At 49.4% G+C, this 23,238-nt stretch overlaps 1 protein-coding gene across 5 annotated transcripts in view; it reads right to left on the bottom strand.

The window, feature by feature from the left end:
- Nucleotides 1–955: 955 nt before the first annotated feature.
- SPEN (spen family transcriptional repressor) overlaps nucleotides 956–23,238 on the bottom strand; it is a 68,283-nt gene continuing 46,000 nt past the window's right edge. For 2 of the 5 annotated variants that reach the window (XM_061601736.1, XM_061601737.1), the window contains exons 7-15: nucleotides 20,284–20,409; nucleotides 19,653–19,766; nucleotides 18,440–18,553; nucleotides 14,875–15,017; nucleotides 6,106–13,981; nucleotides 4,269–4,682; nucleotides 3,510–3,704; nucleotides 2,719–2,877; nucleotides 963–2,258 (exon numbers count right to left, since the gene is read on the bottom strand). In XM_061601736.1, the coding sequence (XP_061457720.1) occupies nucleotides 2,127–2,258; nucleotides 2,719–2,877; nucleotides 3,510–3,704; nucleotides 4,269–4,682; nucleotides 6,106–13,981; nucleotides 14,875–15,017; nucleotides 18,440–18,553; nucleotides 19,653–19,766; nucleotides 20,284–20,409 (9,273 nt within the window). In that variant the 3' untranslated portion in view covers nucleotides 963–2,126. Of the gene's footprint in view, nucleotides 2,259–2,718; nucleotides 2,878–3,509; nucleotides 3,705–4,268; nucleotides 4,683–6,105; nucleotides 13,982–14,874; nucleotides 15,018–18,439; nucleotides 18,554–19,652; nucleotides 19,767–20,283; nucleotides 20,410–23,238 lie in introns of all 5 variants that reach the window. The other 3 variants (XM_061601738.1, XM_061601734.1, XM_061601735.1) reach the window with 3 other exon arrangements.

The raw sequence follows: 23,238 nt of genomic DNA, 5'->3' as shown, positions 1-23,238 counted from the left end.
CACCTGGGCAATGCTTTCATCTGAAACAGCTAATGGTTGTGGTTAGGCAGCTGCCAAAATGTGCACCTACCGTATTTGGACATGAAAAGTACTCCCTCAACCTGGCCATTGAGGAGCAGTGAGACCTTTCTGTTCTGAGGCATATGAAATAGAACTGAGGCATGCAAAGTCGGATTTTTATTTCTTCCCCAATTGTTCAACAATCAAGCTGAGATATAAGGAGAAAAAAATGCAGGCCTCCTGTGTTAGTTACAGCCTGTTGGGTTTTTCTGGGAGGAAGGGCAGGATAGAAATCGAGTAATTGACAAAGCTTTTTTCTATATCCAGAGGAACTGAGAACATTGCCTGCTGTTTGTCCATCAAAGCCAGTACTCTCTTTTAGGTGGTGACTTTCCTGGAGTTTCTGGGACAGACAGCAGGTAGGGGAGATTCAAAAGAAAAAGCTGAGGCTGAACGCCAGCACCATCTCTGCCACACAGAATGGCTTTGTAATTGCTAGCTGGCCAGTTGCCCTCTGCTTTCTACATAAGCCAGAGTGGTGGACACAGCAGTTCATTTCGGAACTATTTAAGGGAAAAGGGGATGTTCTTCAAATACCACACCACCCACATTTCTGCTATGAACAGATCATGAAAGGAAAATAAAGGTTGACTCATCTGAAGCAAATATGTTCACAAAACCTTATGGAATTCCATCTTAAAATTATATTGTCCTGTTTATAGGGTTTGATCCAGACTAAGTTAGCTACATTAAGGTCCCACTAAAATCAATGGGAACTAAGAGCCAGCAAACATCCAGCCCCAGATCTTTTCCACATGTGCATTTCATGGGATTTGCAGAAAAATGCCTAGACAACTCACCTTCTGCATCTTCCAGTGTAGGTCTTCTGCTCTGACAAACAAAAGCAGATTCTGACTGCCTGCATAAAATTAACCGCTATCTGGCATTTTAAGGTTAAGGCTCGTATGTGTATAAGAATGTAAAGTACCCAACGCTTCAGCCAAGACATTAAATATTGTTAAAATGTTAAAACTAATCAACTGCAGCTTACCTTTACAGCTCACCCTTCCTGCACATTGACGCAACACTAGAAAGTTTTGTATTTTTTAATAAAGTTTGTAATCCAATGGACACACAAAACAAAACTGCGCTGAGGAAACAGTTCCATAAATTAAGTGTTAGGACAACGAGGACAGGAGGAGGAGGAGGAGGAGATAAAAAGTCTGTACAAGTGTATAACACTTCCACATGTGGAGGAGGAGGAGGAAAGGGAGGCCATGTCTAAATGAAGCGCACTTACAAATGGGTGACAAATACAAAGTCTGAGTATGAAAATAAGATTTTCTCTGAAAACACATTTTTTTTGGCACAGATTAAAAAAAAAGTATGTTGTGGGGATCAGATTTCTTTTTAAAGTCTGTATTTTATATATATATATATATTTATATATATATATATATATATATTATATATATATATATCTATATACACACACACACACACCCAGAGTCCTGCATATCCCACCAGGAAGGAAAATAGCTCTCTTTTTGTGTTTTGCTTTGTTTCAGTGTAAACTGTACATCCCAGATGACGGAGGAGGAAGAGGCAACTGCAGCATGGGGGGCATCCAGGAGGATCAAGGATTTTTTGGGGGGGGGACACTGTGTGAAATGCTCCTAGACCTGCAGACTGGAGCAGACGTTGCCAGGCCCTGCGTTTTTTAAAGTCCACAACGCCAGTTCATGTGTGTATGAGACATCCATCCTGAACGCCACAACAATTCTTAAACTGTGCAAAGGTCCAAAGTCACTAATTTAGTGCAAAGGCAGTTCTGGTTCCTTCTTTTTTTTAAGTTATTTTGTAAATTAAAAAAAAATAGCCTTCCTTTAATTCCCCTCTACAGGAGGCACCAGACCCCAAGGCCAGTCTGCCTACTTGAGTGCCTCAGGTGTCCGTCTTTGCTAAAGCAATATGTAAACATACAAGGTAGCGCGGCAGCCACTACCGAGCAAGAGTTTGATCGAGGCCCAGCCATGGAGGAGGGCCCAGTCCCTTCCTTCCTCGTTCACCGTCTCTCTGTCTCTGCTGTAGGCCTTGGAGAAAGTAGCCTGTAGCTGGAAAGCCGCTTAGACCGACGCAATGACAATCATCAGGTGAGGAGAGATGTTGGAGATGCTGGCGAGGAGGTCTGGGGCGAGGCGGGAGAGATGGCTCTCTGAAAACTCGCAGGGCGGGAAGATCTGCAGAACGTAAGCAGGCTGGAAAAGAGAAGCAGAAGGGGGGGTGGCGGTGGAGGAAAGGGTGTGACCCCCCAAGCCCCGAACAGCCAGCGCTGTGCCTCTTCACGCCCACCCCTGGCAGCCTAGCTTGGCAGAAGCACAAAGGGTGCTTGGTCAGCTTGGTTGGGGTTCCGAATTCCACAGGCTCCTCCTCCTCTAAGCCTCCCTTGCAGCAAGTGCTGCCTCAGAAGCACCCTGCTTACGAGGAGGGCTGGGGGGTGGGATGGCTCAAGCCTACGCAGAAGGGCAGATAAGGAAGGCTGGTGGTGCTCACAGAGCAATGCGGGAAGAGCAGTCTGCACATCCTTGGACACCACATTCTTATAATGGCCAAACAAGACAGGAATAAGTCCTAGCAGTCAAGCCGATTCTGGGGCTGAGCCAAAAGGGGAGGAAATGAGCCCCTCTTTCGTGACCCTCTCTCCTTTCCTTCCCATACCTGGTTGGAGCCGGGATTGGGAACGTTGATGATGCCGGCGGCTTGCTTGGCCTGCAGGTAGCTAATGAAGGCCGCCTTGAGTGACTCTGTCTGGTTCACAACATCCTCTTGGTCTCGTCCACAAGGCAAGGCCAGCAACAGGCAATAATCGCTCTCCACCTGGAAGGCAGGACAAGACCCCTGAAGCCTGAGGGCCCTTTGCAGCCACCCTGAGATGCCCTCCGACCGGCCAGCACCGGAGTCTGTTGGGGCACTGTCTGGCAAACAAACCAGTTGTTGCCAGGGCCTCTTGGGCCCGGCCGTTTCACTTTCCTGTGCTCAGAAGCAGACAAATGACTTATTTTGCACACTCCAATCTGCAACTGTTGTGGGTCAAATTTAATCTGGTGCTGGCTCAGCTGTCCTGCATTTTCACCCTGCCCTCCCTCTCTCCTGGTCAGGGAGATGCACAAATGGTTCCTTCACACCCCCACCCCGCCAATTCCATCCTCTCAACCATCCCGTGATTTGAACATGAGCCTCCCCAAGCTCCAGTCCCAACCCTTTGAGTGGCTTCCTGGTCATCACCGTCCCAGTCGTTTCCTATACATTTAGGAATGACTCCCCTTTTCCAACAGGACCCAAGAATGCTCAATTTTGCAGAGTGGAAGTCAGCCACAGATTAAGAGACCCCTGAAATCTTTCTTCACCGAGGCAGTGAGGAGGAAGCGGGACACCCATGCAGAACCAGGGGGCACAAGACCCCCAAGAAGCCTCTTGCTCCACTGCCCCCCCCCCCAGCAGCCACGTACCATCATCCGGCGTGCCACGCCCTCCAGCTGTGACGCTTCCAGGCGCATGCGCTGGGCAATCCGGAGCGGAGGCCCTCCTTCTGGGGCTGGCAAGGAGCGGTGTGCCAAGACGTTGTTGCCAGAGACAAAGTGCAGCTGGACAGCAGCCGTATCGTTCTTCAAGGCCAGGAGCCCCTGCCACACAATGGGGTATTTCTGCAAATTGGGGGGTGGGAAGAAGAAGCATCACCTCAGTGCTAGTGGCCAAAGCAGCGGAGGAGAGCAGGGAGGGGGCTGAGCCCCAAGGCCAAATGTGGCCCTCCAGGCCCCTCCATCCGGCCCCTTGGAACTCTCCCCAGCCCTGCCCGCACCCTCCTTCAGTCACAGAATAGTAGGGTGGGAAGCAGCCTGTAAGGCCATCAAGTTCAACCCCCTGCTCAAAGCAGGACAGCTGACTTAAAGCATACCGAGCGGCGGTATTTTTTTAGCCCAGGATCAGAGAGGGCCATTTGAGTGTGAAGAAACTAGGCCACTGTGCTTCACCCACTCTTGCTTCTGGCCCTGCCCACCAGTGACATGTGGCCCCCAGGAGGCTGCCTGACAAAGGAAAGGGCTCCACAACTGACTGTAAGACTGGGGAATTGCTCATCTCCTGGCCCCACCAAATTCTGTCCCGCCTCAGTGAGGCACTCCAGGCAAAGCTTATCCCTTTGCAACACGACAGGCCTTCCCCACCTCCCTTCCGTCAAACCACCCTCAAGAGCCAGGCAGGAAACTCACGGTCAGAAGCTGGACCATGTCCACTGGCCTCTGGGAGACGGGGTGAGGAGCAGGGTCTTGCTTAAGCACCGACTGTGCTTCAGGCCGGGCAAGGGGCAGCCCCGGAGGAGCCCCGGGGCCCGCGGTGGTCGGGATGAAGAGGGCCGGCTTCGGCACTTGGGCCTGATGTGGGGATGGGAGCTCCTGCTTCACAGAAACAGCAACCGGAGAAGGGTAGGAGCTCTGGCCAGTGTCCGCCTGGCCTCGCTGCAGGTGCAAGAGGGGTTCCATGGGCTGGACGTGCCGGCTGACGGCCGCCGGGTGGTGGGTTGGCTCTGGTCCCGCTGCCTGGGCCCCCTTGGGCTCCTGGGAGATCTGGGGAGTCTTGCTGTGAGCTGGCTGACTGGGGTGGGTATGCTCCCCGTCCGGCAGGCCCTGAGATGCACAGCAAGAGAAAGCAGGACGAGTGCAGTAGCAGGAGACTCTTGCAGCAGACGCCGCCGCCCCGGCCTTGAGACGGCCCTCGAAGGAGGGCTCTGGCAGGCGAAAGCGACGCAAGTTCCGACACTCTCAACAACCCCCACCCCACCGGGAACAACCTATTGAAAACAAACTGGCAAAACCCAAGACTGTTTCAAGCATTCTGCATTCTGCTTTGACGCACAGGGCCATAACCAGACTCTGTGGTAGCCAGAGTGGCATCCTCTGCTTTCCAGGATCTCAGAGTCTCGAGACCCCCCATAGTTACAGCTACAGATGGAGGACGACTCACGCCTATTGTGGGGCCCAATCCACCCTCCAGGACCTGCTCCCCAAGGCATCTAATGCTTCTGGTAGCTACTTGCACTCCACTTTCTTCCCTGTCAGCTTTACGTGACTAGTGCTCTTCCATGCAAAAAGTTGCCACACACATCCCATAACATTTTTACACGCACGGCAAGAGCAGTCAGGGAAGCAGGACACAGAAACAAGGACTGCTTGCAACTTCCTGTTTCTCCACATCCCTGGTCTCGGACAGCCAATTGGGGGGGGGGGGAGTGTCTCTAGGGCAGAGGAGAGAAAGTCTCCTTGGGGCAAGGAAAAGATGGGGAAGACCAGGAACCCACTTCCGGAGGAGTAGCCACCATGTTTCCCTGCTCCCCAACCTTTTGGGATCCAGGGGCACCAGGAGAAGAGTGTGAGGGTGGTGTGGCGCCCACAGGAATCACGCTGGGGACCTCAGTTAAGGTGGAACAAGTTTATCTTGGCAAAAGCAACTTTCATGGACAAGATTTTCATTTTTCACACACATTTAAGCCTTAGCTGAATGATCAGACTGCATTTCATCTGAAGGAGCGCCTCCAGCATCATCAGCTATGCCGCCTAACAAGATCAGCCTCAAAAGACCTTCTCTCTATCCCACCAGTCAAAACAGCTAGACTGGTGAGGACTAGAGAAAGGGCTTTTTCAATTGTGGCCCCCACCCTGTGGAACTCCCTTCCAAATGATCTCCGCCAGGCCCTCTCTACAATGAGTTTCTGCCGGGCCGTGAAGACCTGGCTCTTCAGGCAGGCCTTTGGGGTGGGCTAGATTTTAACATCATTGCTTTTAGATTTTAATGTTATTGTATTGATGTGTCATTTTGTGCTATTTTGCTTATTTTGTACGTCGCCCGGAGTGACTGGTTAGCCAGCCAGATGGGCAACTAAGATATCCAATAAATAAATAAATAAATAAATTACACATCTGATGAAGTGGACTCTAGTTCACAAAGGCTTATTGTGCCATCATAAATGTTATTACTACAAGACTCTCTTGCTTTTGAAGGAGAAGCATCATATGTGAAGCCACCCTACTGACACAAGAGGGATTTTCTCACCTGAGAGGGAGTCATACTCCGGGAAGGCAGCCCAATCGGCGATGCCCCAGAAAACTGAGGGTGGCCCAGCTGAGCTGCTGGGTGGTAACTCCTCACATCACTATAGACTGTCCTGTAATCATGGAAGGAGGTTCCAGCAGGATGCATGATCTGCACCCCATGAGGTACGACGCCCGGCTGCGTCAAAGGCAGTCCTGGAAGCTGGCCACTGAGGAGTCCCCGGGGCTCGCTGTGTGGAGAGTGAGCCATCTTGACTTCCGGGGCCTTGGGCGTCTCTTTGCCCGACGGGAGCGTCTTGGTGGCAGGGGGCGTTTTCACAGACCTCCCTTCTGGCGTCCGGGACTGGCGAGTCTCCAGGTGGTGGTCGCCCCCCACTGCTGCCATGTGCGGGTGCATCATCATCCTCACATCCCGGGGCACGTTGTACTGGTCGAGCCTGATGCCTGACGGGTGCAAGCGGTAGTCTGGCTGCATGACGAGCACGTCGGATTGCACAGGGGCAGACCCTCGGCACACCGTGTGGTGATAGTGCATCTCCTCTTCAGAGGAATGCTGGGAAGACAGAGGCGGCATGACAATCTCTCGGATGGGAGCGGGCTGAGGCGTGCTGGACCGCTGCGGCTGTAGAGCTGCCCTTGGAGAGTGAAGCGCCTCTGGGCGGATGCTGTAGGGCATGCCCGGCAGAGGAGGGGTGTTCATCCTGACTTCTCCTTGGGAGAGGTGCCCCAAGGAGACCGTTTGGGTTACGCTGTGAGGAGGCATAATCACAGACTGCTCAGGGTGCATACTGGAGATGTACTGAGGCACAGGGATACCAGGGCAGGGAGACCCCTGGATGCCCAACATGGAGTTATTCCCCGACAGGGCTGGGGAAGAGGGGCCACCGGGATGGCAGGCCCTTGGGAAGGGAGACGGAGAGTGCCCACTTGTCCGGGGAGAGAGCGGCTCCTGCTTTGCAACCCCCAAGTGAGACACCGCCCGATCAGCCGGGGTGCTGGGCCCTTGGCTCACATGATTGGCCTCTGGGTGCATCTTGCTGGACAAAGAGGGGTGATGAGGTCCAACCCCGGGACTCAAGCTCGATGGCTGAAGAGACTTGGCCTCAGCCTTCAGGGTAGCTGGGTCTGGAAGCTTTTTGTTGGTGGAAGAAGCGATGCCCTGAGGGAGCACCATCTGGTTGTGGACGAGGATGGATGGAGTGCTGGCAGACTGGGAGAGGACTTTAACTGGGCCAGACTGAGAAGAAGGTGCCTGGACAGAGAGGTGCACCGGTTCAGATTTCTCCAGGCTGCCACGCTCTTGCTTAATGGAGAGCACGGGGGAAGGGCTGTACTGCTGAGTTCCCAGCACCAGTGATGAAGGGGTGGAGACGCTCCCGTACCCTGCTGGTGCCTGAGAGCCCTTTGGGGTGGGCTGAGAGGGGCCAAGAGGCTCTTGCTTCGTCTGGGATTTGGACACTGACTGCTGAAATTCGATGTCAACTGCGCTTGCTGGGGGAATCTGGCTAATCTTTGCAGTTATCCGCCCTTGGCCTTCCGTCTTCTGTCCTGAATAGCTCAGCAGTACGACGCCTTCTGACGTGTTGACACGAAGACCTGGACTAGGCCCTGTCTCTGCTGGCCGATCTTCAATTACGGACATGGATCCTGGATGGAAGCGGCTGCTGTCATTGGTGCTTGCCCTCTGCTTGTATTTTGGTGGAAGGGCGTTGACTAGGCATGTCTGTGGCTGGGATGCTTGTTTCACCAAAGTTATCCTCGGAGTTTCTTCAAGGTCAATGCTGTGGGGCATCCTGCTGATCACAGAAGTGGCCTTGGGAGCAATGACAGTGATAATCTTCTCTTTCTCGGTGAAAACTGGGGCTTCTGCAACTGGTGGCTCCAAAGCATTCATGATTGGGACCGCTGGCTTCTCTTCTGAGCCTGGTCTCAAGGCCTCTGCTGGAGGATGAGAAGGGGCCTCCTCCACACGGGGAGCGCTCACCGGTTCAGCTATAGCTGTCGTGACATGTGTTGAGGCAACGGTGGTGGAAGAAATGTACTTGGGCTCCATCAGTATTTTCCGCAGAGTGCTGGAATTTGTGTCTACATCCGATGCTTTTGTATCAGGGGGGAGGGCTGGAGGTGGGGTAGAGCGCGCGCGGGACTCCTCGTGCTTTACAATCCACTCGGTCACCTTTGCTGTGCTGGAGTGAAGCGGGGCTACCCCAGCAGAAATGACAGGCTTTGCCGCAGCTGAAGACGGGGTTACTGGTCGAGGAGTGCTTGGGACACCTGGAGGAGGAGTGACCGGAGCACTGTCAGCCCCTGTTTGTAGCTTGAACCCGCTTTGGCTCACCTCGTCAACAGGTACCGGAAGATCCGGTAGATTGGGAGCTTTGGGCTGGGGGCTGCTCTCTGCAACAGGTCCATGAGCAGCTGCCTCCAGGGCTGCCGTCTTGCTAGCGTCAGGGGCACTGGCTTGGGAGGCAGCTGGAGGAGAGCTTTCCCTCTGGCTGCCGTCTTTTGTGGCTCCTTCTGACTTTCCTTTACCTTCACTGGCAACAGGAGACTTGCTTTGTACTCTTTCGGGTTCTGTGGTCCTCACATCTGCAGCATCCCCCTTCTTACTTGTGCTCCGCTTACGCCTTGGCCGGGTGGTCTTCTGACGGCCCCGTTCTTTCCGAGACATGTCGGCCTCCTGCAGGGTTTCTGCTTCTTGCGCCGAGTTGGAGGATTCGCTTAAGCTCACTTCTGCTTCTTTGCTTTCTGCCTCTGGGGCAGATCCTGGAACTGATGGTACAGGCGGCTCAACTGAAGCGGCTTCCGATTCCAGGATATTGCTAACTGCTTGATCCGTTTCAGGCTCCATTTCTCCTTGTGCAGGTGGCAGCGCTAATGCCGGTTCTGTGGGCATTTCAGATTCCGATTCAGCAGGATAGGGTGGTGGAGCAGGGAAGCTTTCTGCCTCTCCAGATACGTCGTAGATGATGGATCCAATGGCAGCTGCCAGTTCTGTTTCACTCGCCTGATGAGCAGGCTTGTCTCCGTCTTCCTCCTGGCGAACGTCTGACACATCGGATGCCTGCTCCTTGTAGGCTGCAATCGTTGGGCTTTCTGTGAGCTTTGCAATATTCTCCACGGCCTGCTCGAGTTCAATCTGCTTGGCCAGCTGGTCTGCTTCAGGAGACTGCGTTGACTCGCAGGTGATTTCTTTCTCTGCTTCCTGGAAGGGGTCTTCTCCCTCATTCTTTACGCATTGGGGTGACAATTTGTCTTCTTTCTGGGGACTTTTGCTTTTAGGGGACGATGCTGGCACAGGCTCCATTTCCTCTTCATTTGGCCGTAGCGCACCTTTGACTTCATCCACGTTGAGCCGGACTTCAACGTTTTTCAAGTTCTTCATTAAGGATGCTTTATCAACAGCCTTTACATTCCTGGATCTTCCTCTTTTGGACTTTGGAGCTCTCTCTTGGATAGGCTTTCTTTCTACAATCTCAACTGTGCACGGGGCCTCAGTTGCAGTTTTCTCCAGCTCAGCTTCTTTCCTATCTCGCTTCTGTCCACTTGGAACAGTTTCTTTCTCCACCTTGAGTTTACTGATGTTTTCACTGGCATTTGCCCCTTGGCCAGGTGGCTCAGGGGCATCATCTGGCTCTGCCAAGGTCTCGGCCTTTGATTCATTTTTCCCTTTCTTGCCTTGTTGAGTGCTGGCTGCTGAAGAGTGGCCATGGGCTAGCTTCTGGGATCTGGGTGATCTCCACCCCTCCACCGGTTTAGGGATCTCCACCGTCTCCTTCACTTCTGCTTCTTCTGCCTCTTGCTGGACTGGTTCGGCCTTAACAGGAGAAACTTCCTCCTCGGGTTTGCGACGTGACTTGGGTGGTCTGCCTCTTCTTGGAGGGGTCGGAACCGTGGAAGCGTCCGGTGGCTCTCTTTCAACTCTTTTTCTGGTAGACCTGGTTACCTCCATAGAATCTTTAACAGGTGATGGGCCTTCATGGTCTCCTGTGGTTGCATAAACTGACCGAACGTTTCTGCGCCTGGTCCGGCCGACTGGCAAACTGGGCTCTGGGTTTTCGGGCTCTGCTGCAGCACTTGGAGATTTAGCAGCATTTCTTGAAGCCTTCTCCGTTTCCACCTTCAGCTCTAGAAGCTTCAGGGCTTCCCCACGGGGAGAGCCTGATCTTTTAAGCTTTTCCCGGTCAATCCTTTCACTCTTCCTTGTGACGGGTTTCTCTGCAACATTTGCAACAGAAGACTGCGCAGGAGTTTTGGAACGTTTATTTTTGTATGGCTTCTTGTCCTTTGCAACGACAGGGGGCTCCGCTTCCATCTCTGTATCAGAAACCAGAGGCAGAGCCTCAACAGCCACCTCCACTTTCTGCCCTGCACCAGGCTCAGAGTTAACCGATAGTGAAACATGTTCTTCTTTAGACTCAGGCAGTTCCTCAGACCTTGTTGCCAATTTGGGAGGTGGTGGGACTATTTCAGGTTCTGGATCTGTGCCGATATCTGCTTGGGAAAAAGAAGATCCTGGCGTAGGTGGCTTTGTGTCCAAATAGGAAGGGTGTTCTACGGATACAGGGTCTTCATCAGGAGCCACCGTGGAAAGAGCAGAGTCTTTGTTGCCATCCGTTACTGGGGGTGTCTCCATATGCTCAGGGGGCTCAGTTTTAACAGCAGCAAGGAGTTCTGGAACAGGCTTTGGCTCTTCCACTACAGGACCAGGTTCCGGAGGCTTCTCCTCTCTAGAAGAGGGTGTGTCCACTGGTAACCTCTCGTTTGCAACCTTCTCTGGTATGACTGGTCCTGGTTCTTGTAGGATGAGAGCAACTGGCGATGGCCCAACTAACAGTGAAGATTTATGCTCTGGTTCTTTGTCCTCAGGCACCACTTCTGGAGTCTTGGGTCGATTCTCCTTCTCTGCCTCCTCCTGCTTTTCTGCTTCTTTGGGCTTTTGGTCTTTCTCCTTCTCCTTTTGCTGCATTCGGGTGAGCTCGACAAACCTGCTGTGGAAGAGAACCACTGGCTCTGGCACAAAGTCCGACACACTGTTGGTCCCATCCAGAGACGCCTGCCTGCCATACGCTCTGCCAGAAAGGAAGTCAAGGTCTTCATCTTTCCTTTCTAAATGTTGCAAGCGCTTAGAATCCTGCTCAAAGATTGAGCTGTGTAGAAACCGCGAGGCAAAGAGCTCCTGCCTCTCTTGCTCATCTTCCTTCTGGTCTTCTTTTTTATCGTCCAGTTTTCCTTCAGAATCAGTTCGGATTTTCTTCTTTTTCATATACCATGAGGGGATAGGCCTTGGAGCAGAATCTACTTTTTCTTTGTCCTTGTTGTTCCTAAAACTAGCAAATCTTGAGTCCCAATCAAGAAAAGACCAGTTCTCTTCTCTAGATGATGAGAGAGATTTGGCCCTCTCAAGCAAGGCCTTTGTGTCAGGCGTGATTGTCTTGTCCAATGCAAAGGAATAAAATTTGTTCCTTTCCAAGGAGGCTGGAAGCCGTTCCTCTCTCTCACGAAGTTTCTCCTCCCTGTCCCGTAATAAAAAAGATAGCCTGGAGTTCTCCAGTAATGAAGAGGCTTTTGGAGAATGGGGTTTATTATCGCCATCATCATCAGAGTCTGAGGGCACCTCTCCTGGTTCCAGATCCCGTATCGACCGCTTCCGTATACCGTCTCTCTTGACTATGCTACTTGGGAAGCTGATATCCACCCGGCCAGGCTCCTCTTTCACTTGGGATTCCCATCGGTTTGATTCATCCTCGCAATTCAATGCAGATGGTTTTATTTTAGCCATTTCCACCAGATGCTCTCTTCGACTGGAATCATAGGGATTAAATTTCAACGAATCTTCCCTTACAGCCACATTAGAATATGGAGGGCCCTTTTCATCAGTTTTAGGTGATTCTTTGGCTTCTTTTAAAGGCATCAGCCTTGGGGACTCCAGCATCTCCTCATCCTCGTGGAAAGGGAAGGGCCTGAGACCAGGGGAACAGGCTGTTCTTTCAGAGTCTTCACTCACCTGGCGAGAGCTTCTGTAGTTTCTCTCTCGCTTAGTGCTAATTTCAAAGTCAAAAGTGTCAGAGGATTTCTTCCGCTTACTAGGAGGAGAGTCATCTGTCACATCCTGAGGAGGTTTCCCCACTTCATGCACCAGGCTACGCCTTTCATACTCATCAAGATCTTTCTTTGGGCTGCCAAACTTCTCATGCTTTGCAATTTCCATCTCCATTTGCTGTTTCAGCCTGCGACTCAGCTCCATTTGCTTCCGGTAACTCTGCGTGTGATCAATGTCAATGGGAATTTTCTCTTCTAAGTCTGATGACAGAGGCTTGTCTTGGACTAGTTTGTGGTCGGGCACCTCTTCAGGAAGACTGCAGTAGCTTCTCCTCCAGACATCCTCTCTCTCTGCCCCTTGATCATCTAACAGTGGTGGGTGTTTGTGCTGCAGTTTTATTGCATTGACCTTCCTAGAGGGGATCTCGGGGGTGTCTGCTGGTTCTTCAACGGGGTCCCCCAGCCTAGCCTGTAGCTCTAAACTGGGCCGTAAGCCACTCCCTACAGAAATGCTTGCTGGCTCTTGAGCTTCTTTGGGACTGGTAACAGTTGCAAGTCTTTCCAGCTTGATTTTCCTAGATTCCCTTTTAAGAGTCTCTTTCCTCAAGGGCTTCCTTTCAGACTCACCCACCACATCAATCTGCTTTTTCAAAACTACACGCCCTTCCTCCTCCTCTTGACTACTTCTTTTGATTTCCATTTTCTGCTTATCGGGCTTTAGGCTTGCATCAGCAAAGCGTCTCTTGCGAGCCTCTAGCTTTTCTAGATCTACTGGGTTTGTTACTTCACTAGGTGGATCTGCCTTCAGGTGCTTTTTGGGTTTCAGCTTTGCATCCTTTTCAACCACTTCGATGTGACTGGCAAGCACCTTCTCTTTTGCCACCTTAACTCTGACAGGGTCAAGTTTCAGCTGGTCTGACTTGGCTGGGTCTGTCTGAGAAGTCTGCATTTTTTGTTCAAGCAAGGGAGACTTCACGGTGTCGTTCTCTGGCTTCCCTCTGAGCTTCTCCAGAGCGGGCTGGTCCACCACTTTCCCTTCCTTTTCTTTTACTCGTGTCAGCACAACGCAGGGCCTCAGTTCGAGGCGATTCTTCACAGTCCCTTCCTTGTCCGCTCTCTCCCGGCTCAGTTTGCCTTTCACTTTCTCAGGACTGGGCTCCTTTTCAGGTTCTTGATCCGTTTCCGATGACTGGGAGCTGGGAGAATGATTCTTGGCCTTCCGCTTTTGCATTTTATCCTTTTCGAGCTTTTCTGGCTTCTCTTTCCTCACCAGGCGCTTCTCTTTCTCAGTTGTCTCTGGCTCAAAAGCAGGCTCCTTTTCCGATTTGTCACTTTTTGCATATCGCTCAAGGCGGGCTTTGTCCAGTTTGTCATAGCGGGGTGGAGAGAGGGAGCTGCCGCTGCCACTGCGCTCGGAGGACCGGCTATAGACCCTCCTCCTCTCAGAGTCGCTCTGCAGCCTCTCCGACTGTGACGGAGATGCTCCTGGGCTCTGCGGCCGCCGGGAATGGGCTGGGCTTTGACTTCTTTCAATGGGCCGCCTTTCATGCTCCCGGTCCCGGTCTGTTTCAAACCGCTCCCGCTCACGTTGCCTGTAACTGTACTCCCTGATGTCCTGCTCATAAGGATCTCCCCTGTAATCTCTGTATTCCCGTGGGTCATCGTAATATCGTGGGTCATAATAGTCTCCTTGATAAGGATCCCAGTCAGCATACAACTCTCGGCCACGGGCTGAATACTCTCTCCGAGGATCTTCAGGATACGTCCCTGGTGTTCGAACAGCCTCATAGTATGTACGGTCAGCAGCATAGTCGTAAGATCCTCTTCGCTCATCCCTGCCAAAGCCAGAAACATAAAGAAGTCAGCTTCTCCCCACTTCAAGACCACTATATATAGCTCGACTACACTAACGAGACATGCAAAAGACAAAATTAACAACTATTTTCTAATCAGCCACCTGATCCTTTGGATCTGCATCTGCCCCCTCCCGCCATTGCTAAAGAAAGAGAGACTTCACATTTTCAATGAGTCCTCTAGTGAACGATTCTAGGGGCCTCTTCAGCGTGATTTTTTTCAGGGGAAAACCACCCATCATAAGTAATACTTTTTGTTTTTAAATTCAGTTCAACTCAGTAAGAGGAAGCTGCCCTTGTTTGTCAAAATCAGATTCTTGGCACTGGAGGGACAGCAATAGGCAAATGATTTTTTAAAAAGGGAAACAAACTAGCACCAACAGAATAAGGATCTGATTCAATCCAGAAAAATGTTGGAGGGGTTGGGAAGTGGTTCAGGGAGACAAAAATCACTAAACTGGCATCTTTTGTGACAATTCTGATGACAAATATTCATACTAGTCCTTAGAAAAAATTCAGGCTGCCTAGGAAAAGAAGGTCTGTTTTATAAGTTAATTTTTATCTGATTAAAATTGGAATTGAATTACTGCTGCCCAACTGGTGTTCTTGTGCCACACATATACTTCTTCTGAGACACAATGTGTGAGAGAAGAGATCTTGTGTGGGAAACAAGAATGCACAAAGCAGCAAAAACTCTCTGCCTGTGCTCTAATCAATGTGATCAATATTTTATTTTTCTTATTTATTACACGCATGAGTCGCCTTCCCAGCTAGAAAGTGCTCTGGGTGCTAACTAAAACTGAATCTAGAAACCTGCACAACAAGTGGACATTTATCTACCCATCTTAAATTATGAATGGTTGTGGAAGCCCCACCCCTGCACGGAGAGACCAGCACTGGATGCCGGGAGCCCTTGCCTTCTCTCTGCAAGCATCTCGTAGAAGTCTCTGATATCCTGACCCGTTTTCTCCATGGAGTGATAGAACGCCAACTGGCTCTCTCGGTTTGCAAAATCCACCTGGAAAACGCGAATTTTTTGAAGAAACGTTACTCCCAACAACATCCAATTATGAAAAAAGCTTTACGATCTGCATTTAAAACAAGGGGAAAGGGGAGTACATCCATGACCCCATTAAAACCACTCCCTTCCTCCACCACCATCAAACCACTGTTTGTAGCAGACTCGTACAAGCCCATTTTAATGGAAAAGGGAACTTTACAATTATATGGGCATGGAAGTATCACAATTTCACCCACATTACAAAAAAAAACAAGCTTCCTTGCTGAGTAAGACTAAGGGGGCCCATCTAATCTAGCATTTCCATTCCCTAAAGCAGCCAACCAGATACTCCTGGGAAGCTTATACAGAGTGCAGGAAGATAGACTGCCCCGAACATGAGAGTTCCATTTAGCTATTATGGCTAGTACCCCCATATTAGCAATTTGAAGGTTGCCTGTATGACTTGGGCCAAAAGGATCATGGGCAGACTTATGACTGCATGTGTAGGTGGTGAGATATTGTAGATCAGCTTTTCCCAAGAAGTTTCATTAATTAAAATGACTGTGGTTCACCGAGCAAACCCAACCCAAAACGTGAAATCCCTTCACTAACTACTCCTCAAACACCTGCTATGATGAAAAAAAAAGGGTGGGGATTTTTAATCAAAGGCCAATAATTAAACATTTAAGACGGATGCACCAGAAAGGCATTCTGTAAAGCTTCCACAGCTACAGGCCACACAGGCATCTAGGGGGCCCATACGCTTCAAGATCGCTACACTGGTATGTGAGGGGCTCAATGTTAAATTTATCCTTTCCACTTTTAAAGTGTTAATTTCCTCCTGCCGATGGGGCCTGATGGGAGTTGTGGCCCCAAACATCTGGAGGGGTCCAGGCTGGGGAGGGTTGTCTTATGAGCACATGCCCCAGGCCCAGGTCGGTGTCTTATTTGGAAGTGGTTAGACAAGTCTGACGAGGGGAGAGGACACTTCAACAGCCTGTCTGGCAGCATCCAAAGCAACCCAAGGGCCACTTCCGCCCTCCATCATGGAATTCATCCTCAGCTGGGAAAAAGCACATGCACCACCCCATGCACCACAGGGATGCCACACCCTGTTTGTTCTGTCCCAAATGCCACAGGTCAAGCGGCACCTCCATGTATTCGAGGCAAGATTCTTGCCCCCAAGATGGCCTCCCCTGAGGAAGGACATTGTGTATGCATATGCCTGCAGAGATGTCAGTGGCGCAAAGACCGGCAATCAAAGAACTTATGGAGGAAAAACTGAGCAAAACAAAATGACAGAAGCAGCAAAGGCTGCAAGCAACCGCTGAAGATAACCTCACACCTCCACTAAGCAGGAGGTAAAAATGACAATTATTAAAACAACTTAAACTTTGGAGACTGGGACAAACATTCTGTGTCACCAATCAATTCCCCTATTTGGCGTATTAGTATTATGATGATGATTGTTATAACCGCTACTATTCTTCAAGAATAGCCTCTTGTTAAAAAGAGAGAAAGACCTCAATGGATGACTGAAGAAACTCTTCAAATGGTTAAAGAGAGAAGGAAAGCAAAAGCAAAAGGAGATAGAAACACGGTCAGAACCCTAAATGCAACAATACAGCGACTAGTACGTAGGGACAAAGAGAACTATTACAATAGTTATTGTATAGAAGTGGAAGAGGACAACAAAAAGGGAAGAACAAGAGCCCTATTCCAAAAGATTAGAGAAATGAAAGGGAAATTTAAACCACGAGTAGGGATGTTGAATAATCAACAGGGGAACACACTGACTGACCGAGATGAAATAAAAGGAAGATGGAAGCAATACACTGAAGAACTCTATAAAAGAGATGCAAGGATGACAGATTCATTCACGGAGGAACCATATGATGCAGAACCAGAAATTTTAGAATGTGAGGTGGAAGCTGCTCTTAAAATACTTGGAAGAAACAAATCACCAGGAATAGATGGCATACCAATAGAGTTGCTACAAGCTACTGAGACTGAATCTGTCCAAATTTTGACAAACATTTGTCAACAAATATGGAAAACTAAACAATGGCCCACAGACTAGAAGTGTTCAATATATATCCCACTTCCAAAGAAAGGGGATCCCAGAGAATGCAGTAATTACCGAACTATTGCCTTAATATCCCATGCAAGTAAAGTAATGCTCAAGATTCTACAACAAAGGCTCTTACCACATATGGACTGAGAAATGCCAGATGTCCAAGCTGGATTTAGAAAGGGAAGAGGCACCAGAGATCATATCGCAAACATACGTTGGATAATGGAACGGAGCAAGGAATTTCAGAAGGAAATCATCCTGTGCTTTATGGACTACAGCAAAGCCTTTGACTGTGTAGATCATGAAAAACTATGGAATGCTTTAAAAGAAATGGGGGTGCCACAGCATCTGATTGTCCTGATGCGCAACCTATACTCTGGACAAGAGGCTACTGTAAGGACAGAATATGGAGAAACTGATTGGTTCCCCATCGGAAAGGGTGGGAGACAGGGTTGTATTTTATCACCCTATTAGTTTAATCTGTACGCGGAACATATCATACGGAAAGCGGGATTGGACCAAGATAAAGGAGGTGTGAAAATTGGAGGGAGAAACATCAATAATTTAAGATATGCAGACGATACCATACTCTTAGCAGAAGCCAGTAATGATTTGAAACGAATGCTGATGAAAGTTAAAGAGGAAAGCACAAAAGCAGGACTACAGCTGAACATCAAGAAGACTAAAGTAATGACAACAGATTTATGTAACTTTACAGTTGACAATGAGGACATTGAACTTGTCAAGGATTATCAACACCTCGGCACAGTCGTTAACCAAAATGGAGACAATAGTCAAGAAATCAGAAGAAGGCTAGGACTGGGTAGGGCAGCTGTGAGAGAACTAGAAAAGGTCCTCAAATGCAAAGATGTGTCACTGAACACCAAAGTCAGGATCATTCAGACCATGGTATTCCCGATCTCTATGTATGGATGTGAAAGTTGGACAGTGAAAAAGGCGGATAAGAGAAAAATCAACTCATTTGAAATGTGGTGCTGGAGGAGAGCTTTGTGCATACCATGGACTGTGAAAAAGACAAATAATTGGGAGAACAAATTAAACCAGAACTGTCACTAGAAGCTAAAATGATGAAACTGAGGTTATCATACTTTGGACACATCATGAGAAGACATGATTCACTAGAAAAGGCAATAATGCTGGGAAAAACGGAAGGGAGTAGAAAAAGAGGAAGGCCAAACAAGAAAGAGATGGCTTGATTCCATCAAGGAAGCCACAGGCCTGAACTTACAAGATCTGAGCAGGGTGGTTCATGACAGATGCTCTTGGAGGTTGCTGATTCATAAGTCGTAATCGACTTGAAGGCACATAACAACAACAAATTCTTCAAGAAGTTAATTTTGCAGACCTTAATTTTATTCCCACCGATTTTCCTCCCCTTGGTCTCTTTTACAGCTGCTTGTGCATATTCAATTTCATTGTAGAGAACGAGAGCCATGCCTTTTAAGCGGTCAAACACCACCTGGAAGAACAAAAACAAAAGAAAAACAAAAACAAGAGTCTCATCCGCAGGAAAGAAACGTCTGCCCAACAAAACAAATGCCGCCAGGGGTGTGGAGGAGAGATATTGTTACGACACTGAATTAGAGGAGTTTGGGGCTTTCCCCCCAACAAAGCATCTTGTAACAGAGACAACAGAAAAGGACAAAAGGGACTGCTCTGGGTTGTCAATGCTGTGGCTTGAAGCATTTTTATGCCTTTGTTTTGTTTTTCTGTATTTTTGCTTATTTCCCTGTAACTGTTCTAGTTGAAAGGCTTTAGAAAGACGTTTTATGCCCGGAGAGTACACATTCCTTTTTTTAAAAAGCAATTGAAAAGAACGACAAAGTGCTAGTTCCACTGAGGGGCTAAGCGTGTGCTGTTTGAGACACAATGCACTAGCAAGTTCCATGGAAGTAATGCCGAGAGTTCAAAATCCCATCCATTTCCATGCCGCTTGTGCAGGAGACATTCCTGCCCCATGCATGTCCAAACCAGCTCTATTATTCAGTCACCCTGCAACATGAGAGGAGCAGCACAGCTTTCAGATCAGCAGCAGAGATTACAAGACAGCTTGGTCCTTTTAAATATGAATGTACATAAGACACCTAGAAGTGGGCATGATTAAAGGTACGGGGGGGGGGGCTTGGGCAAGAAGTCGAACGTGTCCCTGCCCAATCTCGATCAATACACCTTCCCTTTGCATTCATTTCCCTCTCCATTTCGAACGATAGTCCCGAGTCAACTTCCCTAATCAATGTGAGCAATCTGAGCCCTGTAACTGAAGTGGGCACTGCTCCCACGATATTACAGTGATTTTGAAAAGTAGAGGGAGAGGGCACATATGCCAAGCACTCTCTGAACATTGGGCTTGCCTCCTTGGAATCATGTGGTTTCTCAAACTAAAAAGGTGGCAAGAGCTGTAAGTCTCTCTGAAGGACAGGCTCAGCCACAGAGAGGACAGACAGGCAGACGCTTGCCTTCATGACACCGCCTGAATTGCAGGGTCAGAAAAAGCAGGTTGGTTGAGGAAGGAAGGAAGAGAGAACAGCTCTTCATGCTGCAGAAGGCCTCCCACCTACCTTCACCACAGGACCATAGCGGCAGAAATGTCGCGTTAAATACTGATCCGTGACGTTTGTCGAAAGGCCATCCAACCACACGCAGTTGGTAGGCATGCTCTTCCCAAAGCCCAGCTGGACATAAAAGGGCAAAACCTCCAGTCAGTCAGAGAATGCACAATGAAGCTTATTAAACAAGAGCAGGCCTACTTCTGAGCGAATATCCCCCTCGGGCAGGTGCCAGCAACTAATAAGCCAGCTTTAATTAACATAAATTCAGAAGCTTAAATGCACACAAAATGTGGCCCATTCCTGTGGCAAGTGAATTAAAGTGCACTCTGTACCGGAGCTGCAAGAAGGCAGAGAGAAAACTGATAATGGCAAAGGCAGCAAAGGCAACCAACCTCCCTGTTCGCTCAGCCTTCCATTTTTATGCCAACTTTGCCAATGGATGCCATCTGGAGGGACTGAAACCCCCCCAGGAACCATCTAATCTGTGCTACAAGCACAGAGAAAAGCCCCAAGGACGTCACAGTCTCTGGGCCTTGCTTCACAGTTCAAGTTGGTAAGAATCACGTTAAGTCTCAGGACACACAAAAAAAGGAAAGCCCACCCCTGAACGAGGACCACTTCTACAAGAAAATTAATTTACCTTGAGCCGATTGTTTCCGAGGTATTCACCATCCATCTTCTTGATCGCTTTACACACACTTGCAATGTCGCAGTACTGCAGGAATGCATACTGAGGCACCCCGTTTACTTTCTTAATGTCAATATCCTGAGGAGGGGGAAGGAAAGCAGCCCGTGTTGAGAGATGGACCAGGCCACGGCACACCAGGTAGGCTGCTGGGCCAGGAGGACTCAGCTGGTGCTGGCCAAAGAGACGGCCCTGCTCCCTCCGAGCAAGCAGCAGGCTCATGACTCGGGGGGGGGGGGTTAGCCTTCCGGGGGTAAAGCTGCCCACTTAAGGTCAACCACTGAAGGAGGAATCAGCAACCAGTGCCCCTCGGCCAAGCCTACCCCCCATGCCCCCGAGCAAGGGCAGGTGGGGTTTAGGTTGGAGAATAATAATCATAAATAATAAATTTAATTTTTGAGTCGCCTATCTGGCCGAAACCACTCTAGGCGACGTACAACATTAAATTCAACAATACATAATAATACAATACATAATAAAATACAGCGCAGTCAACAATAACCATTTTAAAAAGCGGCAGTACAGGGCCATCAATAGACAATTTTAAAACAATATAAAGAGATTAGCCCATCCCGGGGACCCCAAAGGCCTGTCCAAAGAGCCATGTTTTTAAGGCTCGGTGAAATGTATCTAGGGAAGGGGTATGGCGAAGATCGAACGGGAGGGAGTTCCAGAGAGTGGGGGCCGCCACTGAGAATGCCCTCTCTCTAGTCCCCACCAACCTAGCTGTTTTCGTTGGTGGGACGGAGAGAAGGCCCTGTGTGGCTGATCTGGTCGGGCGGCTTAGTTGGTGGTACTGGAGGTGCTCCTTCAGGTAAACTGGGCCGAGACCGTATAGGGATTTAAAGGTTAAGACCAACACCTTGAATTGGGCCCGGAAAACAACTGGAAGCCAATGTAGATGAAATAACACTGGCGTGATGTGATCACGGCGGCAGCTGTTTGTAAGCAGGCGTGCCGCCGCATTCTGCACCAGTTGTAGTTTCCGGACCGTTTTCAAGGGTAACCCCACGTAGAGCACATTGCAGTAGTCTAAACGAGAGGTAACCAGGGCATGTACCACCAGTGGGAGCTGATGAATAGGAAGGTAGGGTTTCAACCTCCGTATGAGGTGTAGTTGATACCAAGCTGCCCGGCTCACTGCCGAAATCTGAGCCTCCATGGACAGCTTGGAATCAAGAACAACCCCGAGGCTGCAGACCTGATCCTTCAGGGGCAATTTTACCCCATTAAGATTCAGGTCAGCAACACCCAACCTTCCCCTGTCACCCACAAGTAGCACCTCGGTCTTATCAGGATTGAGCTTCAGCCTGTTTCTTCCCATCCACCCACTCACGGATTCCAGGCACTTGGACAAGGTCTCTACAGCCAACTCCGGTGAAGATTTAAAGGAGAGATAGAGCTGCGTGTCATCAGCATATTGGTGACATCGCAGCCCAAAACCCCTGATGATAGCTCCCAGCGGTTTTACATAGATGTTAAATAGCATGGGAGAGAGGATAGAACCCTGTGGTACTCCACAAGTGAGGGGCCAAGGGTCTGAAACCTCCTCCCCCAATGCTACCTGTTGATGCCTGTCAGAGAGAAAGGAACAGAACCACTGTAAAACAGTGCCTCCTATCCCTAATCCCTCCAGGCGATCTAACAGGATATGGTGGTCGACGGTATCAAAAGCCGCTGAGAGATCCAGGAGGACAAGAAAGGTGGATTCTCCCCTGTCTAGTGCCCTCCTCATATCATCTACCAGAGCGACCAAGGCTGTTTCTGTACCATGCCCAGTCCTGAAACCCGATTGGTAGGGATCTAAATAATCCGTTTCATCCAAGTGTGCTGACAACTGGTTAGCCACCACTCGCTCAATGATCTTGCCCAAAAATGGCAAATTCGAAATGGGGCGAAAGTTGTTCAAAACTTGGGGATCCAAGGAGGACTTTTTTAGAATGGGTTTTATAATTGCCTCCTTGAGGGCCGGTGGCATTACACCCTCCTTCAAGGATGCATTTACCACCGCCCTGATCCCTTCGCCCAATTTCTCCTTGCAGTTCATAAGGAACCATGATGGGCAAGGATCAATCAGACAGGTGGTAGGCTTCACCGTTGAAAGTACCTTGTCCACATCCTCAGAAGGAAGAGGCCGGAACCGATCCCACTGAACCGGATTGCAACTGGTTAACTCTGGATCCTCTACTGCATCCACAGCGTACGGAATCGAGTTCTTCAGATGTTCGACTTTATCGGCAAAGTGCCTTGCCAATTTGTCACAGGAAGCCTTTGAATGCTCCAAGGGTTCCTGAGCGACTGGACCGACCAGACTTCGGACCACTTGGAACAGCTTCCTGGGACAGCACTCTGCGGATGCAATAGAGGCAGCAAAGAAATCTTTCTTTGTTGCCTTTATTGCCACCTGGTAGGCAGCTATTGCTGCTCTAACCTGTGTTTGAGCATCTTCAGAGCGGGATTTCCGCCACCGGCGTTCTAGTCGTCTCACCTCCTGTCTCAGACTACGCAACCGAGGTGTATACCACGGTGCTGTCTGAGTTCTGTTCAGGGGGAGAGGACGTTCAGGGGGAGAAAGAGTGCAGTGAGTGTCAAGAGAAGCATCCCCTCCCCAATTAATTTTTCTAAGTAGTAATATCCCCTAAATGTCGTATTTTTACATTTTTGAAAATACTGTTTGTGTAAGACCAGGACAATAGACTCTTCCTGCCCTTCCTCATCTCACAGCTCATCCTAAACCAAGATGACACATTGTATTAAATCCAGACAAACAAGAGCAAAAATGCAACAGCAGTGATGATGCCGATTAGTTATCCGGATGTTATTCTATCTCCAGCAACTGCATAAATCTGAGCAAAGACTAAGAGACTCTGGAAATATTTAAAAATCCATCCCAGAGAAATTATACACCAG

This window comes from Rhineura floridana, chromosome 18, assembly GCF_030035675.1.
Source record: "Rhineura floridana isolate rRhiFlo1 chromosome 18, rRhiFlo1.hap2, whole genome shotgun sequence".
In the NCBI taxonomy this organism is placed as follows: domain Eukaryota; kingdom Metazoa; phylum Chordata; class Lepidosauria; order Squamata; family Rhineuridae; genus Rhineura; species Rhineura floridana.
This window is presented reverse-complemented; position numbering and strand designations above follow the sequence as displayed.